Raw genomic sequence first — 18,986 nt, 5'->3', positions numbered from 1 at the left:
CTACAAAATCCGAACTATCCCTTTACGTTTTTTGCCTGCAAACTACCCCACTCTCCTCCCAACATTCAACACTCATTGAACGGTATGCTTATGGATGGGGTGTTACACGTAACCTCTGCCTTGACGACCGTGAGCTGAATGGAAAATCTTGACCTCAGTGACCTTTGTCTGACATCACCTCGCCGCACGCCAGCCGAGTAAAAGCCTTCAACTTAATACATCCTCGCATGCGATCCATCACCCTCTCATCTACATTCAGGTATTAACCAGAAACGCAACCTTGTAAATAACAGTGTGAGCAGTGCTCTGTACCTCCGCTCCAATCAGCAAAGCGAGGAGTAATTATAACTCTGACCATAAAATGAACCTGCGTTTGGTTTGTCTCACACTCGTAGGGCTGAGGCGTGTGCTGTGATGCAGTGCTTTATGTTTTGCACGATTAATAGCAGGGTTATTTCCTCTTCTCGTTTGTCAAACAGAAACCCGGCGGGTTAATGTTTCCAGACCGCGCCGCACTGTATATTGTGGCCATAGAGGATCGGCAGTACAAGGACTTCAAAATACACTGTGAGTCCCCTGTGTATGTGTATGTGTGTGTGTGTGTGTGTGTGTGTGTGTGTGTGTGTGTGTGTGTGTGTGTGTGTGTGTGTGTGTGTGTGTGTGTGTGTGTGTGTGTGTGTGTGTGTGTGTGTGTGTGTGTGTGTGTGTGTGTGTGTGTGTGTGCGTGCGTGCGTATACATATGTGTGTGTTGGTGTGTGTGTGTGTGTGTGTATGTGTGTGTGTGCGTATGTGTGTGTGCGTGTGTGTTACACCTCTGCCTGTTACATACAATATGTTGACTCTGGGTCATCAGAGGTGTGTGTATGTGTGTGTGTGCGTGCATGCATGCGCGTGAATGAGTGTGTACTTATGTGCGCATACGACACAGAGCTCTGTCAAAATCCTGACATCACTGTACACCACCACTCACACTACACAACATTATTTCTTGTAATTGTGTGTCTTGTTGAGGTAGCGCTCTACACAAATACCAGATGAGGTTCCCAAATGACACCATCCTTCACTTGAAGGATGCCTCTCTTTGCCGTCCCTCCCTCTTATTAAAGGGGGCACTTCACCAAAAAACAATGCTGAGAGTAAACGAGTTTGAATATGGCCACCAGTGATGGACATTGGGGACATTGAATCATTGTGTTGTGTTAATTACAGCTCCATGAAATTATGTTGTCATGGTTCTACCATGTCAGTACTCCTGCCTCTCTCTGTTCTCTTCCCCACTCTACCGCTCTCATTATCTTATATTATTACATGGCGTTTTAACATTCGCCGAAATGCTTGATTGTGATTGGTCAATAGCCCCTGACAGCGGTGAATTATTTTTCGATAACCACCGGTGATTATTGTTTTTCGCAGCTGGAGCAATCAAGCCCACTGACACACACTGTTTCAGTGCAATCAGACACACCTGCCGGCTGCCGGCGATAATAATAATCACTTTATTTGGGCTGACAGAGCCACAGAACAACTGCGTCTGCATTTGATCTCGTCTTGTCGATGGTGTAAAATTAATTAGGTATATTGTTAGTAAGTTAGCCATGTAATAAGCGGGATAATGTATAGCTATACTCGGTCATTGTCGCAAAATAATTGACTTTCACTGACGTTTAAAACACCTCGGCGAGGCGCCTCGGTGTTCTAAACTCCGTGTCGGTCAATTATTTTGCGACAATGACCTCGTAGCTATACATTATCCCTTACTTAGTTACAGCTGGTGTGTCACGAGGCAACTGATCTGCTGTCTGGAGGCAGAGCTGGCCTGCTGGTTAAGACCTAGAGACACTGACCTGCCGGCTAAGACCTGGAGACACTGACCTGCTGGTTAAGACCTATAGAGACACTGGCCTGGTTCACAAAGTACTGCTCTGACCTACGCCCCGGCTGACGATACCTTGTCTTATAGGGACTGCTACCGTTAGGGTTGCCACCCGTCCCGTAAAATACGGAATCGTCACGTAATTGGAAACTAAAAGACGCGTTCCGTATTGAACTGATACGGGACGTACTTTGTCCCGTATTTTAAGGTCGGGAATGTGAGAGCTCCGCTGTCCGCAAATCAGTCAGTGTTGCCAGTTTAGTGAGAGAAATGAGCCAACCGACCTACAAAAACAAGCCAAAAACAAGCAAAATTTTTGCCAAAAGTTGCGGGAAATAAACAGACTTGGCAACTCTGGTATGATGAGCGTGCGCTCAGCAGCTCACAACCAATGAGAATTTGTGCTTTCACGTTGCTAACATACGTTCTGTGCGGTTGTGCCAATCCTCAAGTTACTTCTGCTCAGCTCAGTCACTGCATCACAAAATGTCTACAGCAGACACTACTCCACTGTGTCTTAAAAAGACAAAACGCCTCCAGAAGTAAGGACCTGAGTGGGAAGAGGCAAACCCCTGGCTTGATAGCGTCAGTAGAGATGTTTATAAAGCAAACTGCAAAGTATGTAGGTGTTTTCTGTGGCACATGGTGGACTGACTGACGTCAGACAGCATGCCTCAGGAGAACAACATTCCCGAAATATAAGAACTCAAAGGACGCAAGCAGAGGTGTCACAGTTCTTCATGACTGAAACATCTCATGAGATTGATTCGGTATGGGATATTACATCTTATTTATCTGGTTGTGTTTTTAACTAGATGTCAGTATTTCTATTTACCTGCCCTGGCAGCCAGGAGCCTACATATTGGCTGCTGATGTGGGCATGGTCTAGGCTATTTCAGTTGACTAATATGGTTGATTGTTCATTAATGTTGAGTTTTTATAAATCTAAGTCTCATAAATAAACATGTATTTATATTAATCAATATAATTAAATAGTGTGCCCAGTTAAACTCTTATGTTGTTGAAAACGGAATTCTTCATAATGGATTAACAGTTAATAAATACTAGAGGTGGGCATAGATTAATTTTTTTAATCTAGATTAATCTATCTGCAATCCTGGATTTAATCTAGATTAATCTAGATTAAAATGACTAAAAAAAAAAAAAAAAACCTGCCGAAGGCATTCAAAATATGTGTGTTCTACCCAAATAATGACCAGAAGTAAGTCCTTACTTTTTCTTTCCTCCTTATGTTTCTCAGGCCAGGTGGCCCATTACACCATGAGCCCATCTCTTGTTTCCAAAATGCATTACAGACTGTTTGAAAAAGCTGTTTTGCTATGATAATTGGTAATGAAATATCAAAATAATGTTCAATAAGATGTACTTGTGTTTAATAAGTTGTTTTATTCAGAAGTTAACACAAATAAATAATATTACCAGTACAGTACAGTATCTAGCACTCTCAGGAGCAAAACAGAAAGAATCATTTCAAACTTGAACTATGTGACATGGCTTGAATCAACTGCTCCAGTGGAGTTGCTCAGTGGCCAATGGTGTCAACTGTGGTTGTACTGGGCAGCTCCCAGGTGTGAATGGAACTGTGTGAATGTGAAGCAGGGCGTTCCTGAACAAGAGCATATGTGCTCAGCGAACCTACCCTGGGTAAATAAAGGTAAAAAATAAAAATTTTAAAAAATAAAAAAATACATAAATAATATTATTCATAAATACATAAATGCAAAAATACTTAAATAAATACTTAAACATAAATAAATAAATAGTGTTCAGACATCAATATAAAAGTCTTACTGTTCAATTTAATTTAAATTGTATCATCCCACTCCTCCCCTCAGGTTACTGCAGCTGAGGTGACACAGGTATACCACACGGTTAAACACAACCTCAGCTACAACAGTGCTGACTGTTTGTTTTCTATGCATTTCAGGAGTTCGGGGGGCTGGCTCCCCAAAATAATTAAATAACATAACCCTAACCTTAAAACCGAAATAAAGTTAAAAAAAATAATAATAATTGTTACAAAATCCGCCAATATTTTACCAAAAAACGCCCAAAACCGTCCCTTATTTCTATTAGTGAAAGGTGGCAACCCTAGCTACCGTATCATTTCATTGAATTAACACAACATAAGGATTCAATGTCCCCGATGACATCACTGGTGGCCATATTTAAACTAATTTACTCTCAATAACTGTCAAACTAAATTAATGTGTGCAAAACTGTATAGAGTTATTGGATGTGTGTGAGATTATGTGCAAAATAAATTAGCTACAGTATTGTTTTTTGGTGAAGTGCCCCTTTAAAACAAGAAAACCTCAAGCTAATCTGCTCACCTCTGCTCAGCTTTCTAACCCCCTGGGCGGCTTCAACCTGCATCATATTTCAACTAATAAACCGTGAATGTAAAACAACATCAGCACAACCCTCACATTAACACACACACACACACACACACACACACACACACACACACACACACACACACACACACACACACACACACACACACACACACACACACACACACACACACACACACACACACACACACACACACACACACACACACACACTGTATACCCATAATTAGGTACATGCACTCTCTCTCTCTCTCTCTCTCTCTCTCTCTCTCTCTCTCTCTCTCTCTCTCTCTCTCTCTCTCTCTCTTTTTCTCTCTCTCTCTCACACACACACACACACACACACACACACACACACACACACACACACACACACACACACACACACACACACACACACACACACACACACACACACCTACCACTGCTAATGCATTTGAACTTATCCTGGGGCTTACTACTATAGAGACAAAGTGATGATCAATATCGTAACTCAACAAGCCTCTCCATCCCAGCGCCATGCTCACTCTCAACTCTCCAGGAGGATTGTGTGAGGTTTTTCCATTTATCTCTGCATGACACACAGAGAGAGAGAGAGAGAGAGAGAGAGAGAGAGAGAGAGAGAGAGAGAGAGAGAGAGAGAGAGAGAGAGAGAGAGAGAGAGAGGCAGAGCTACACTATAGCAGAGCCTAGCTGACACACAGTAACACAACAATAGGCCTCCTACCCACACGATATGACAGTGAATTACACAATGTACCAGACTATTCCAACGACAATCATGCTGTATTGTTTTACACAGGAAATAACATATCTCTCTCTCTTTCTCATCATCTTTTCTCTCTCTCTCATCATTTCTTCTCTCTCTTTCTCATCATCACTTATCTCTCTTTCTCATCATTATCTCTCTCTCTCTCTCTCTCTCTCTCTCTCTCTCTCTCTCTCTCTCTCTCTCTCTCTCTCTCTCTCTCTCTCTCTCATACACACACACACTTGTCCTAGCGAGTGCACCCTCTCTGAGGATACACTGTCCGTATCGATCCCGTCCTGTCTTCCCCGAAGCAGCCGGGCAGATGGCCTTAGATGCCTTTCAGCCTGTGAGGACTGCTCACAAAGCCTTCGCTGTGCTCTGGCTGCACACTGGTTCAGTCCAGCAGGCAGACGGGGAATGTAAATACACATTACACAACATCCTGGGGATTCCTGACCTGTTCATTATCGCCAACCTGCTCTCCAAGCACTCGAGCGGTTATTTCCTAATGGGTCTAGGGGAATAGAGGTCCAGGTTTTATTTTTTTACCTGGAGAATCTGCTGAAGTCTGACATATTTAAATGTCCGGTGAAAATAATTCCCTCTAAGCACAATTCAAATTAAATAATGAATTATTGTATTAAGATAGGCTGAAATAAAATGTCCACATATCCTTCACACTCAATTCTCAATTCAAAAATGACACAATTTACTCACTTATTTCTTCATTTTGGAGGGGAATATGAGCTTCTGTCACAAGCAAAACAGATCCCAACGTGACAGAGAGAGTGGTCTTGAAAGTTAATTATGTCTGCATCTCCCAATAACGGCAGATGGCGTTAGCTGGCTCCTCACACTCTCTCTACACAGCCCTATGGTTGCAATAGTTTCAACTTGTTCCATATGTTGGAATGCAAGGCACACTACATTAAACGTGATTCTGGGACTCTGGAAAGCAGATTACAAAATTTTAAGTTAAAAAACAAAAGTTATCTGACGTGCTCCATTTGATCACATCTATACAGTTCAAACGTTTAATATTTCACCAGGAACGAAAGTTCAAACTTCGATTAAAAAGTGACATCCCTACTATCAATTGTTTTTATAAGCTCAATAAACATAGACAATATTTGACCAGAATTTCGGGACATTGAAATCTTCAATGACCAGCACCAATTTCCGAAACCCTGGCTTACACAAATACACAAGGAGCAGGGAGTATAGACCCATTTCCCCTAATAATGGCTCCTATAAAAATTGTCAACATGATTGATATTAACGTTAATCACATTGTATTGTGTTGACCAGGGTGGGAGAACGTGTATGGCTTCGACATGACCTGCATCCGGAACGTGGCCATGAAGGAGCCGCTGGTGGACATAGTGGACCCCAAGCAGGTGGTCACCAACTCCTGCCTGGTCAAGGTCAGTGATAGGTCCATTGATGGGATGTCGGCCTGTGTGTGTGTGTGTGTGTGTGTGTGTGTGTGTGTGTGGCTGTTGAGTATTGCTGGTAGGCCATGTAGACTGTAGATGGATCCAACATGGGTCGCCACTTGGGTGCCCCACGACTTGAGAGTACATAACTCTTAAGGTCTTGGTGTACTTGCTTTTAACCATGCGTACAAGTACACAAATGGCTGCATTGTGAATGGCATTGTTCACATACTCGTGTGTGTGTTCTGTGTTGTACCTGGATGGTCGAAAAGCAGGGGTGTCAAACTCATTTTCACAGAGGGCCACATCAGCATTATGGTTGCCCTCAAAGGGCCAAATACCATATAAATGTTAATGTAATGTAAAATAAATGTAGCTACACATTTACATATTGTTAAACATGGTGTTTCTGTATTTATTACTTATTCAAGTTATACATATTGCATATTCATTTGCATAAATGTAAAAATATATGTTAGCTTATGTTATTTTAACAAATAATTTTAGTTTATCAGAACCCCATATTACTCCATCAATCAATGATCAAACCATTCAAGTAAATAACAAAGAAGAATATCATCAAATACAAGCTATGACATTAAGTTTGTTCAAAACCTTTTTGTCACAGTCAAGAGGGGCAGAACTAACAACTGTGAGCTGCAAAGAACACGTGGGACAGATGTAGCAGATGTTACAAAAACAAATTACAAACACAAACACAACCTTGCAGAGGCCATACATCCAACTAATGGAAGATAGTTTAATTAACTTTAATTAACAGATTGCAGAATGGGTACAGTACAGTACAGCTCAATACACACAATTGTTAAGGTGATGCAGACCAGAGAAAGACTTTCGACTTGTTTACATCAGGGTCCCCCATTTTCAATTCGTAATGAAATTGCTATTATGTGTCTGCATGAACACACAACTGTAACTGTACTCAAAAATAACAAAATAAGGGTTGTCTCAGTTCACAACTATATTGGTCAAGTTTTGGGTGGGACTTGTTTGCGTCCCTACAGCTTCTTATTCAATTGAGCGAGATGCTCGGTTATGTCACACAGCCAGTTTGCATCTGACAGTTCAGACAATATTTCTTCAACCCTTTGTTACCTATTCCGCCTGGATCTTTTTTGTATTTTGGGCTGTAAAATTGTCAAAGAATGTCTGAGGAGTAAGTGCTTTTGGCTTTTTTCCTTTGTTACCTCAGATGTTCAACATACATGTATGTGTAAGAATGTGTAATAACTAAGGCTGTCAAAGTTAAAGCTTTATTAACGCATTAACCCACAATTATTTTAACACTGCTATTTTTAACCCAATATTAATGTAAAAAAAAAAAAAAAAAAAAATTACCTGAGCTCTTGGGGGGCCACATCAAATGACGTGGCTATGGTCAATTGGCTTCACAGGTCCACAAAGGTACAATTACACTCTATCTACCTATTTCCAAATGCTGTTGAATATCGAAGCAGACAAGCAAAGAGATTATTCTTGAAAGTTAACTTTTTGATGAGCATTTTGATGAGGTGGGTGTGCGATGCTGCCTGTCCTCTGGTCTTATAATATAATTATTCCTTTGGAAGTTGTATCCCACACTGACAAGCTCAGCTGTCTTTGAACAGGTTAGTGAATTAATTCATTCATCTTATAAAGTCCTCATACAAAATCATTAACCTCTTAACAGTGATGCAAATTTTTCATAAAACGGCTGTCGATTGCATAACCAAAGTAAATTGAAAGTTAGTCTTGAACCATTTATAGCACATGCATGATTCTGGCCCCTTTTGAGAGGAAACATTCTGAATTTTCTTCCACAATAGGAATAATCACAAGTAGTGAGTGCTAATGTAATAGAAATGCCTGCAAAAGAGTTCCAGCTGAGAGGTTTGAGCTGGAAAACACAACAAATGTGGGTACAGCCTGAACTATTATCTACAGGTCCAAAGTTGATAACAATACCACGGAAAATGAGTGTTTTACACATGTTTTTATAATGTGTGTATCGGTATGTTTATCCAAAATGGCCATTGGCACCAATGCATTCACACATGCACAGTCTTCTCGGGTGTTCTTCTTTCGCCAGAGAAAAAAACATTATACTTCCTGGTAAACATCCCTCACGTCATATATCGTCATTTCCAGAATTTCATTGGCTACAAAAATGGCCAATCATTTTCACCGTCAGAGGTGACTGGTCCGGTCACCGGGAGCCGAAACCGGAGGTGGTAACTTTTTCGAAACTGACCCTGTTTGGTCTTATAAACCGAAATTGGAAGCAGATAATAGGCCAAGTAGGGTGTCAATCAAATGGTGTCCATTTTAGCTTTCAACCGTTGTGTTGGTTGATATACAACATAGCGTGACAGCGACAGACAAGGGCAAATGTGCTGGCAGGCCGTTGGAACGTTAATAGGTTAAAATCATTCAGCATGCAAGTCTTTAGTAAGGTTGTTAGCTAATATAACACATTTTTCTTCAATATAGCCTGAATGAGCTCAGTGGCAATTTTTCATGTCTGGTACATTTTACCATGGTGTTATTCACCATCAAAGATGAAAAAAGAAAAGAGAAATAAAATAAAATAAAATGTATATTCTCCCTTTGTTCATTACAATTTACTCAAACCTAGTAACAGACACAATATTTCTGACACTGGGAATACATTCTCTGAGGTCCCTAGATGTCCCTAGATACCAAGAACATGCAAATGGTCCTTGTAGAAGTGGAGCACTCTTCCATTTACTTAGGTATGTATTTTTAGGCGAATTTTCTGAAAATAGGGGTTTTGCGCTTTTCAAAGTTATTCCAAGGTCAAGGTCAGGCAGTAGGCGCCACATACAGGTCCTACACCATTGGAAAGCTGGGACATTAAGTAATCATTTGAGATGCAGCTCAACACAACAGGTGTCAGATAGTCTGTTAAAAGTGTGCGACTGGAACCAAGGGGACATTTAACCATTTCATTCGTCGATATCTCACACGAGAGATTACAAGATATGAAAGCATTCCAATGCGGATATGTCACAATGGCTACTGGCCACTGGCTATTGAGTTCTCAGAATTCAAAGATGGAGCTCTGGGAAAACGTTGTGAAATACTGACACATGAAAGGGTTAAAGGCCCCAGGGACATCAGCACTATCGGCGGCTCGGGGTCTGGAGCCTGGCCCCCCAAACCCTCCCTCCCTCCCTGCCCTCCATGAATGGATGTTCTCTGCCTCGTCCCTAATGGTTATGGTGGTTACCCCGGCGGGTCCCTGTGGCCCCATGTGTGGTGTAATGGAGATCCTGGTCTTTTTTGCAGGTGGTTGGTTGTTCATGGGGTTCCTTTGGTCCAAAGCTTTAGTGTTTCATATGGTACACATCACCACGGCACACTTCCTGGTCTCATTTGTACAACATCTTGACCCCAGATACTCTCATGTTGAGTCAGAATAAAAGCTCTGGAGGCTGAGAGAGATCAAAGGGTCAATAGAGAGGGGGTGCGGTGCTCAAAGCATTGATTTAGAATAAAGAACAGCCCATACCTGATGGTGGAAGTGTAAGTGGCTAACAGGCTAGTGGCTAGTGTAACAGGCTAGTGGCTAGTGTAACAGGCTAGTGGCTAGTGTAACAGGTTAGTGGCTAGTGTAACAGGCTAGTGGCTAGTGTAACAGGCTAGTGGCTAGTGTAACAGGCTAGTGGCTAGTGTAACAGGTTAGTGGCTAGTGTAACAGGCTAGTGGCTAGTGTAACAGGCTAGTGGCTAGTGTAATGGGCTAGTGGCTAGTGTAACAGGCTAGTGGCTAGTGTAACAGGTTAGTGGCTAGTGTAACAGGCTAGTGGCTAGTGTAACAGACTAGTGTAATGTGATAGTGGCTAGTGTAACATACTAGTGGCTAGTGTAACAGACTAGTGGCTAGTGTAACAGGCTAGTGGCTAGTGTAACAGGCTAGTGGCTAGTGTAACATGGTAGTGGCTTGTGTAACAGGCAAGTGGCTAGTGTAACATGCTAGTGGTTAGTGTAACAGGCTAGTGGCTAGTGTAACAGGCTAGTGGCTAGTGTAACAGGCTAGTGGCTAGTGTAACAGGCTAATGGCTAGTGTGGCTAGTGTAACAGACTACTGGCTAGTGTGGCTAGTGTAACAGGCTAGTGGCTAGTGTAACAGGCTAGTGGCTAGTGTAACATGCTAGTGGCTAGTGTAACAGGCTAGTGGCTAGTGTGGCTAGTGTAACAGGCTAGTGGCTAGTGTAACAGGCTAGTGGCTAGTGTAACAGGCTAGTGTGGCTTGTGTAACAGGCTAGTGGCTAGTGTAACACGCTAGTGGCTAGTGTAACAGGCTAGTGGCTAGTGCAACAGGCTAGTGGCTAATGCAACAGGCTAGTGGCTAGTGTAACAGGCTAGTGTAACAGGCTAGTGGCTAGTGTAACAGGCTAGTGGCTAGTGTAACAGGCTAGTGGCTAGTGCAACAGGCTAGTGGCTAGTGCAACAGGCTAGTGGCTAGTGCAACAGGCTAGTGGCTAGTGTAACAGGCTAGTGTAACAGGCTAGTGGCTAGTGTAACAGGCTAGTGGCTAGTGTAACAGGCTAGTGGCTAGTGTAACAGGCTAGTGTAACAGGCTAGTGGCTAGTGTAACAGGCTAGTGGCTAGTGCAACAGGCTAGTGGCTAGTGTAATATGCTAGTGGCTAGTGTCTGAGTCTGAACACACAATCGTTTATACCCTTGCTCTCTTTCACCGCTTCACCTTCAATGTATGTTGAAGAAACGCCACGGAACGTGACAAAAGAAACAAAAAGAAACATTGACCCTTTCTCGTCTCTGGGCAGGAGGTGGACATCTACACGGTGAAGACCGAGGATCTGTCTTTCACCACAGCCTTCTGCCTGCAGATCCAGAGGAACGACTATGTCCACGCACTGGTGACCTACTTCAACATGGAGTTCTCCAAGTGTCACAAGAAGACAGGCTTCTCCACCGGTAAGACGCGCGTGCATGTGTGTGTGTGTGTGTATGGTGTAGGGCTGACCCCTATTAGTCGATTAGTCGACTAATCGGTCGAAACGAGCCGTAGTCGACTGCCAACCTCTTAGTCAAAAAAATAAAAAAATAAAATTATACAAAAAACAAATAAAAAAATATACATTTTTGTATCATTCTTTCCAAAAGAAAAGAGGCTAATGCTAATGGCACGCATACCAGAGGCTAACTGCCTAAGAAAACAGGCACAGAGCCTGAGGCACTGAAAGCGGATTTCACCCATCTAATGAACACACTAGACTAGACAAATATCAAGATGTATCCATCAGTGGACCAATTGCATGCTTTTGCAGAGCACAGGAAGCCTTCAGTCGACTCCTTCAGACATTAAGCACCCCACAGCCCAAATGGAATGACAAAAAATTAAATAAAAAAAGATAATATTATACTTTTTTCTTTTTTTTTCTTTTTTAGTCGACGGCAAATTTCAGCCAATCATAGTCGACTATCCAAATCCTTAGTCGGGGACAGCCCTAGTATGGTGTATGGCACAAATTACATTTGGCATACTTGGGTACAACATATTTAGGTAATTGGAAAATCCTTAAAAGAACACGCCAACATTTTGGGAAATTAGCTTACCGTCTTCTACAAGAAGATAGATACCAGTTGCCTCTTTGTGCGTTCAGTAGAAAGCTATCTGGCTGCACATTAGCCTAGCTTAGCACAATGACGGGTAGCCTAGGCATTGTCCAACTAACACCTCTTCCGAAGGCTACCCATCATTGTCCGGGTACACCATCATTATCCCCAATAAAAAGGATGTAAATCTCATTGTTATTCGAGCTGGAGTCATGCCTCTTATTTACATCTGCTCGTTATTTACAGTAAAGCCATTTGAGCAAAGTGGGGCAAAAGCAGTCTGGGGCCGTGGGGCGTCCCTGCCTTGTTATGCAGCTCTGTAGCTCTGTAGCTCTGCAGCTCTATAGCTCTGTAGCTCTATAGCTCTGTAGCTCTGTAGCTCTGTAGCTCTGCAGCTCTGTAGCTGTAGCTCTGCAGCTCTGTAGCTCTGTAGCTCTGCAGCTCTGTAGCTCTGCAGCTCTGTAGCTCTGCAGCTCTATAGCTATGTAGCTCTGTAGCTCTGCAGCTATGTAGCTCTGTAGCTCTGTAGCTCTGCAGCTCTGTAGCTCTGTAGCTATAGCTCTGTAGCTCTGCAGCTCTGTAGCTATAGCTCTGTAGCTCTGCAGCTCTGCAGCTATATAGCTCTGTAGCTCTGCAGCTCTGTAGCTCTGTAGCTATAGCTCTGTAGCTCTGCAGCTCTGTAGCTCTGTAGCTCTGCAGCTATGTAGCTATGTAGCTCTGCAGCTCTGTAGCTCTGTAGCTATAGCTCTGTAGCTCTGCAGCTCTGTAGCTATAGCTCTGTAGCTCTGTAGCTCTGCAGCTCTATAGCTCTGTAGCTCTGCAGCTCTGTAGCTCTGTAGCTATAGCTCTGCAGCTCTGTAGCTCTGTAGCTCTGCAGCTCTGTAGCTATAGCTCTGTAGCTCTGCAGCTCTGTAGCTCTGCAGCTATGTAGCTCTGTAGCTCTGCAGCTCTGTAGCTATAGCTCTGTAGCTCTGCAGCTCTGTAGCTATAGCTCTGTAGCTCTGCAGCTCTATAGCTCTATAGCTCTGCAGCTCTGTAGCTCTGTAGCTTTGCAGCTCTATAGCTCTGTAGCTCTGCAGCTCTGCAGCTCTGTAGCTCTGCAGCTCTGCAGCTCTGTAGCTTTGTAGCTCTGTAGCTCTGCAGCTCTGCAGCTATGTAGCTCTGCAGCTCTGTAGCTCTATAGCTCTGTAGCTCTGTAGCTCTGTAGCTCTGCAGCTCTGTAGCTCTGTAGCTCTGCAGCTCTATAGCTCTGTAGCTCTGCAGCTCTGTAGCTATGTAGCTCTGTAGCTCTGCAGCTCTGTAGCTCTGTAGCTATAGCTCTGTAGCTCTGCAGCTCTGTAGCTATAGCTCTGTAGCTCTGCAACTCTGCAGCTCTATAGCTCTATAGCTCTGCAGCTCTGTAGCTCTGTAGCTCTGTAGCTTTGCAGCTCTGTAGCTCTGTAGCTCTGCAGCTCTGCAGCTATGTAGCTCTGCAGCTCTGCAGCTCTGTAGCTTTGCAGCTTTGTAGCTCTGTAGCTCTGCAGCTCTGTAGCTCTGTAGCTCTGCAGCTCTGTAGCTCTGTAGCTCTATAGCTCTGCAGCTCTGTAGCTCTGTAGCTCTGCAGCTCTGTAACTCTGTAGCTCTGCAGCTCTGTAGCTCTGTAGCTCTGCAGCTCTGTAGCTCTGCAGCTATGTAGCTCTGTAGCTATGTAGCTCTGCAGCTCTGTAGCTCTGTAGCTCTGTAGCTCTGCAGCTCTGTAGCTCTGTAGCTCTGCAGCTCTGTAGCTCTGTAGCTATGTAGCTATAGCTCTGTAGCTCTGTAGCTCTGTAGCTATAGCTCTGTAGCTCTGCAGCTCTGTAGCTATAGCTCTGTAGCTCTGCAGCTCTGTAGCTCTGTAGCTCTGTAGCTCTGTGGCTATAGCTCTGTAGCTCTGTAGCTCTTTAGCTATAGCTCTGTAGCTCTGTAGCTCTGTAGCTATAGCTCTTTAGCTCTGCAGCTCTGTAGCTCTGTAGCTCTGCAGCTCTGTAGCTCTGTAGCTATAGCTCTGTAGCTCTGTAGCTCTGTAGCTCTATAGCTCTGCAGCTCTGTTGCTCTGTAGCTATAGCTCTGTAGATCTGCAGTTCTGTAGCTATAGCTCTGTAGCTCTGCAGCTCTGTAGCTCTGTAGCTCTGCAGCCCCTGTAGCTCTGCAGCTCTGTAGCTCTGCAGCTCTGTAGCTATGTAGCTCTGTAGCTATAGCTCTGTAGCTCTGTACCTCTGAAGCTCTGTAGCTCTGTAGCTCTGTAGCTATAGCTCTATAGCTCTGTAGCTCTGTAGCTCTGCAGCTCTGTAGCTCTGTAGCTCTGCAGCTCTGTAGCTCTGTAGCTATAGCTCTGTAGCTCTGTAGCTATAGCTCTGTAGCTCTGTAGCTCTGTAGCTATAGCTCTGTAGCTCTGTAGCTATAGCTCTGTAGCTCTGCAGCTCTGTAGCTCTGTAGCTCTGTAGTTATAGCTCTGTAGCTCTGTAGCTCTGCAGCTCTGTAGCTCTGTAGCTCTGCAGCTCTGTAGCTCTGTAGCTCTGTAGCTCTGCAGCTCTGTAGCTCTGTAGCTCTGTAGCTGTGCAGCTATGTAGCTATAGCTCTGTAGATCTGTAGCTATAGCTCTGTAGCTCTGTAGCTCTTTAGCTCTGTAGCTATAGCTCTGTAGCTCTGCAGCTCTGTAGCTATGTAGCTCTGCAGCTCTGCAGCTCTGTAGCTATAGCTCTGTAGCTCTGCAGCTCTGTAGCTCTACAGCTCTGCATCTCTGTAGCTCTGCAGCTCTGCATCTCCGTAGCTCTGTAGCTATAGCTCTGTAGCTCTGCAGCTCTGTAGCTCTGCAGCTCTGCATCTCTGTAGCTCTGCAGCTCTGCATCTCTGCAGCTCTGTAGCTCTGTTGCTCTGTAGCTCTGCAGATCTGTAGCTATAGCTCTGCAGCTCTGCATCTCTGTAGCTCTGTAGCTATAGCTCTGTAGCTATATAGCTCTGCAGCTCTGTTGCTCTGTAGCTCTGCAGATCTGTAGCTATACCTCTGTAGCTATAGCTCTGTAGCTCTGTAGCTCTGCAGCGCTGTAGCTCTGTAGCTCTGCAGCTCTGTAGCTCTGTAGCTCTGCAGCTCTGTAGCTCTGTAGCTATAGCTCTGTAGCTCTGTAGCTATAGCTCTGTAGCTATAGCTCTGTACCGCTGTAACTCTGCAGCTCTGTAGCTATAGCTCTGTAGCTCTGTAGCTCTGTAGCTATAGCTCTGTAGCTCTGCAGCTCTGTAGCTTTGTAGCTCTGTAGCTCTGCAGCTCTGCAGCTCTGTAGCTATAGCTCTGTAGCTCTGCAGCTCTGTAGCTCTGTAGCTCTGCAGCTCTGTAGCTCTGTAGCTCTGCAGCTCTGTAGCTCTGTAGCTCTGTAGCTATAGCTTTGTAGCTCTGTAGCTATAGCTCTGTAGCTATGTAGCTCTGTAGCTATAGCTCTGTAGCTCTGTAGCTATAGCTCTGTAGCTCTGTAGCTCTGTAGCTATAGCTCTGTAGCTATAGCTCTATAGCTCTGTAGCTCTGTAGCTATAGCTCTGTAGCTCTGTAGCTCTGTAGCTATAGCTCTGTAGCTCTGTAGCTCTGTAGCTATAGCTCTGTAACTCTGCAGCTCTGTAGCTCTGTAGCTATAGCTCTGTAGCTCTGTAGCTCTGCAGCTCTGTAGCTCTGTAGCTATAGCTCTGTAGCTCTGCAGCTCTGTAGCTCTGTAGCTCTGCAGCTCTGTAGCTCTGTAGCTATAGCTCTGTAGCTATAGCTCTGTAGCTCTGCAGCTCTGTAGCTCTGCAGCTCTGTAGCTATAGATCTGTAGCTCTGTAGCTATAGCTCTGTAGCTCTGTAGCTATAGCTCTGTAGCTCTGTAGCTCTGTAGCTCTGCAGCTCTGTAGCTATAGCTCTGTAGCTCTGTAGCTATAGCTCTGTAGCTCTGTAGCTATAGCTCTGTAGCTCTGCAGCTCTGTAGCTATAGCTCTGTAGCTCTGCAGCTCTGTAGCTCTGTAGCTCTGCAGCTCTGTAGCTATAGCTCTGTAGCTCTGCAACTCTGTAGCTCTGCAGCTCTGCATCTCTTTAGCTATATAGCTCTGCAGCTCTGTTGCTCTGTAGCTCTGCAGATCTGTAGCTATAGCTCTGTAGCTCTGCCGCTCTGTAGCTCTGTAGCTCTGTAGCTCTGTAACTCTGTAGCTCTGCAGCTCTGTAGCTCTGTGGCGCTGTAGCTCTGTAGCTCTGTAGCTCTGTAGCTCTGCAGCTCTGTAGTTCTGTAGCTCTGTAGCTCTGCAGCTCTGCAGCTCTGTAGCTCTGTAGCTATAGCTCTGTAGCTCTGTAGCTATAGCTCTGTAGCTATAGCTCTGTAGCTATAGCTCTGTAGCGCTGTAGCTCTGCAGCTCTGTAGCTATAGCTCTGTAGCTCTGTAGCTCTGTATCTATAGCTCTGTAGCGCTGCAGCTCTGTAGCTCTGTAGCTCTGCATCTCTGTAGCTATAGCTCTGTAGCTCTGTAGCTCTGTAGCTCTGTAGCTATAGCTCTGTAGCTCTGTAGCTATAGCTCTGTAGCTATAGCTCTGTAGCTCTGTAGCTATAGCTCTGTAGCTCTGTAGCTCTGTAGCTATAGCTCTGTAGCTCTGTAGCTATAGCTCTGTAGCTCTGTAGCTATAGCTCTGTAGCGCTGTAGCTCTTCAGCTCTGTAGCTATAGCTCTGTAGCTCTGTAGCTCTGTAGCTATAGCTCTGCAGCTCTGTATCTATAGCTCTGTAGCACTGCAGCTCTGTAGCTCTGTAGCTCTGTAGCTATAGCTCTGCATCTCTGTAGCTCTGTAGCTCTGCAGCTCTGTAGCTCTGTAGCTCTATAGCTCTGCAGCTCTGTAGCTCTGTAGTTATAGCTCTGTAGCTCTGTAGCTCTGCAGCTCTGTAGCTCTGTAGCTCTGCAGCTATATAGCTCTGTAGCTCTGCAGCCCTGCAGCTCTGTAGCTCTATAGCTCTGTATCTCTGTAGCTCTGTAGCTCTGCAGCTCTGCAGCTCTGTAGCTCTGTAGCTATAGCTCTGTAGCTCTGTAGCTCTGCAGCTCTATAGCTCTGTAGCTCTATAGCTCTGTAGCTCTGTAGCTCTGCAGCTCTATAGCTATGTAGCTCTGTAGCTCTGTAGCTCTGCAGCTCTGTAGCTCTGCAGCTCTATAGCTCTGTAGCTCTATAGCTCTGTAGCTCTGTAGCTCTGCAGCTCCATAGCTCTGTAGATCTGTAGCTCTGTAGCTCTGCAGCTCTGTAGCTCTGTAGCTCTGTAGCTCTGTAGCTCTGTAGCTCTGTAGCTCTGCAGCTCTATAGCTCTGTAGCTCTGTAGCTCTGTAGCTCTGCAGCTCTGTAGCTCTGCAGCTCTGCAGCTCTGTAGCTATAGCTCTGTAGCTCTGTAGCTCTGCAGCTCTGCAGCTCTGTAGCTATGTAGCTCTGTAGCTTTGTAGCTCTGTAGCTCTGTAGCTCTGCAGCTCTGCAGCTCTGTAGCTCTGCAGCTCTGTAGGTCTGCAGCTCTGTAGCTCTGCAGCTATGTAGCTCTGTAGCTATAGCTCTGTAGCTCTGCAGCTCTGTAGCTCTGTAGCTCTGTAGCTCTACAGCTCTGTAGCTCTGTAGCTGTAGCTCTGTAGCTCTGCAGCTCTGTAGCTCTGTAGCTATAGCTCTGTAGCTCTGTAGCTCTGCAGCTCTGTAGCTCTGCAGCTATAGCTCTGTAGCTCTGCATCTCTGTAGCTATGTAGCTATAGCTCTGTAGCTCTGTAGCTCTGCAGCTCTGTTGCTCTGTAGCTCTGCAGCTCTGTAGCTATAGCTCTGTAGCTCTGTAGCTTTGCAGCTCTGTAGCTCTGTAGCTCTGCAGCTCTGTAGCTCTGTAGCAATGGCGTCGCGTGGGTAAAATAACAGGGGAAGCCAAAAAAAATCATTAAAAAAAAATTATTCAGTCAAGCAGTCACCATGTACACTACAGTATGGCTCGGCGGCCAGTCAAACTTTCTTAACAGATTGCAGAATGGGTACAATACAGTACGGCTCAATACACACAATTGTATAAGGGGATGCAGACCAGAGAAAGACGTTTGTCTTGTTTACATCAGGGTCCCCCATTTTCAATTCATAGTGACATTTATGACATACAAGACATCATGACATCAAATATACAGTACTGTTACCCATAGATCCTGACAGAGTATATACATATGATGGGGAGGGGACTGTACATTAGGAGGGGGTGGGTGGGTGGGAGAGAAATATACATACGGCCGGGAGAGAATATGACTGTCTATTAGACAAACGTGACAAGACAAACGTATTTCTCTGGTCTGCATCCCCTTAACAATTGTGTGTATTGAGCCGTACTGTATTGTACCCATTCTGCAATCTGTTAAATAAAGTTTTCATTCATTCATTCATTCATTCATTCACGTGTCTGTTGCGCGGCGCGCCCAGCCATCAGAGCGCTCCTACTGTAAAATGCGGAAGCAGCCATTTCAGCCTCAGTTTTACTCGTTTATAAAAATGATTTAAAATGTTTATTAGCAACGCCAAGCTTTCAAACCCCGCCGCATCTGTGTGTGAAACCCTAATGGAACGCTGGGTACCTTTGACATTTATATCCGATATATTTTGGACCCACCGCTAGCTTTTAAGCAGTGCTTGATGGTGCACATTAACCTGGCTACTACAGAGGAATAAGTGACTGCGTATTCCAGCCCCTGGCTTGCATTGCAGTCATGAAAGGGTATACAAGCTTGCCTGATAACGTTAGTTAGTCAGTCAGGCTGCTCAGTGCTTACCTGGTCAATAATGTGGTCCTCCTCTTGCCAGATAGATTTGTTAAATCATAATATTCACAGTGGTGTGCTCTGCTGGTCCTCAGTAAATGTCCCGCCGGCGAAAATAAGTTGCTATTAAAGTGCTAAATGTTAGATACACTAATAGAGGATTCGA

General features: G+C 44.5%; 1 protein-coding gene across 5 annotated transcripts in view; it reads left to right on the top strand.

The window, feature by feature from the left end:
- The window catches only part of LOC311244632 (protein arginine N-methyltransferase 8-B), a gene marked incomplete at both ends in the record, with an annotated part of 148,899 nt that overhangs the window by 112,047 nt on the left and 17,866 nt on the right, over positions 1-18,986 (top strand). For all 5 annotated transcript variants that reach the window (XM_084334243.1, XM_084334242.1, XM_084334241.1 and 2 more), the window contains 3 exons: positions 480-567; positions 6,315-6,430; positions 11,254-11,404. In XM_084334243.1, the coding sequence (XP_084190369.1) occupies positions 480-567; positions 6,315-6,430; positions 11,254-11,404 (355 nt within the window). The remainder of the gene's footprint in view (positions 1-479; positions 568-6,314; positions 6,431-11,253; positions 11,405-18,986) is intronic.

Source organism: Notolepis coatsorum, assembly GCF_963971535.1.
Source record: "Notolepis coatsorum genome assembly, chromosome: 18".
Lineage (NCBI taxonomy): Eukaryota > Metazoa > Chordata > Actinopteri > Aulopiformes > Paralepididae > Notolepis > Notolepis coatsorum.
This window is presented reverse-complemented; position numbering and strand designations above follow the sequence as displayed.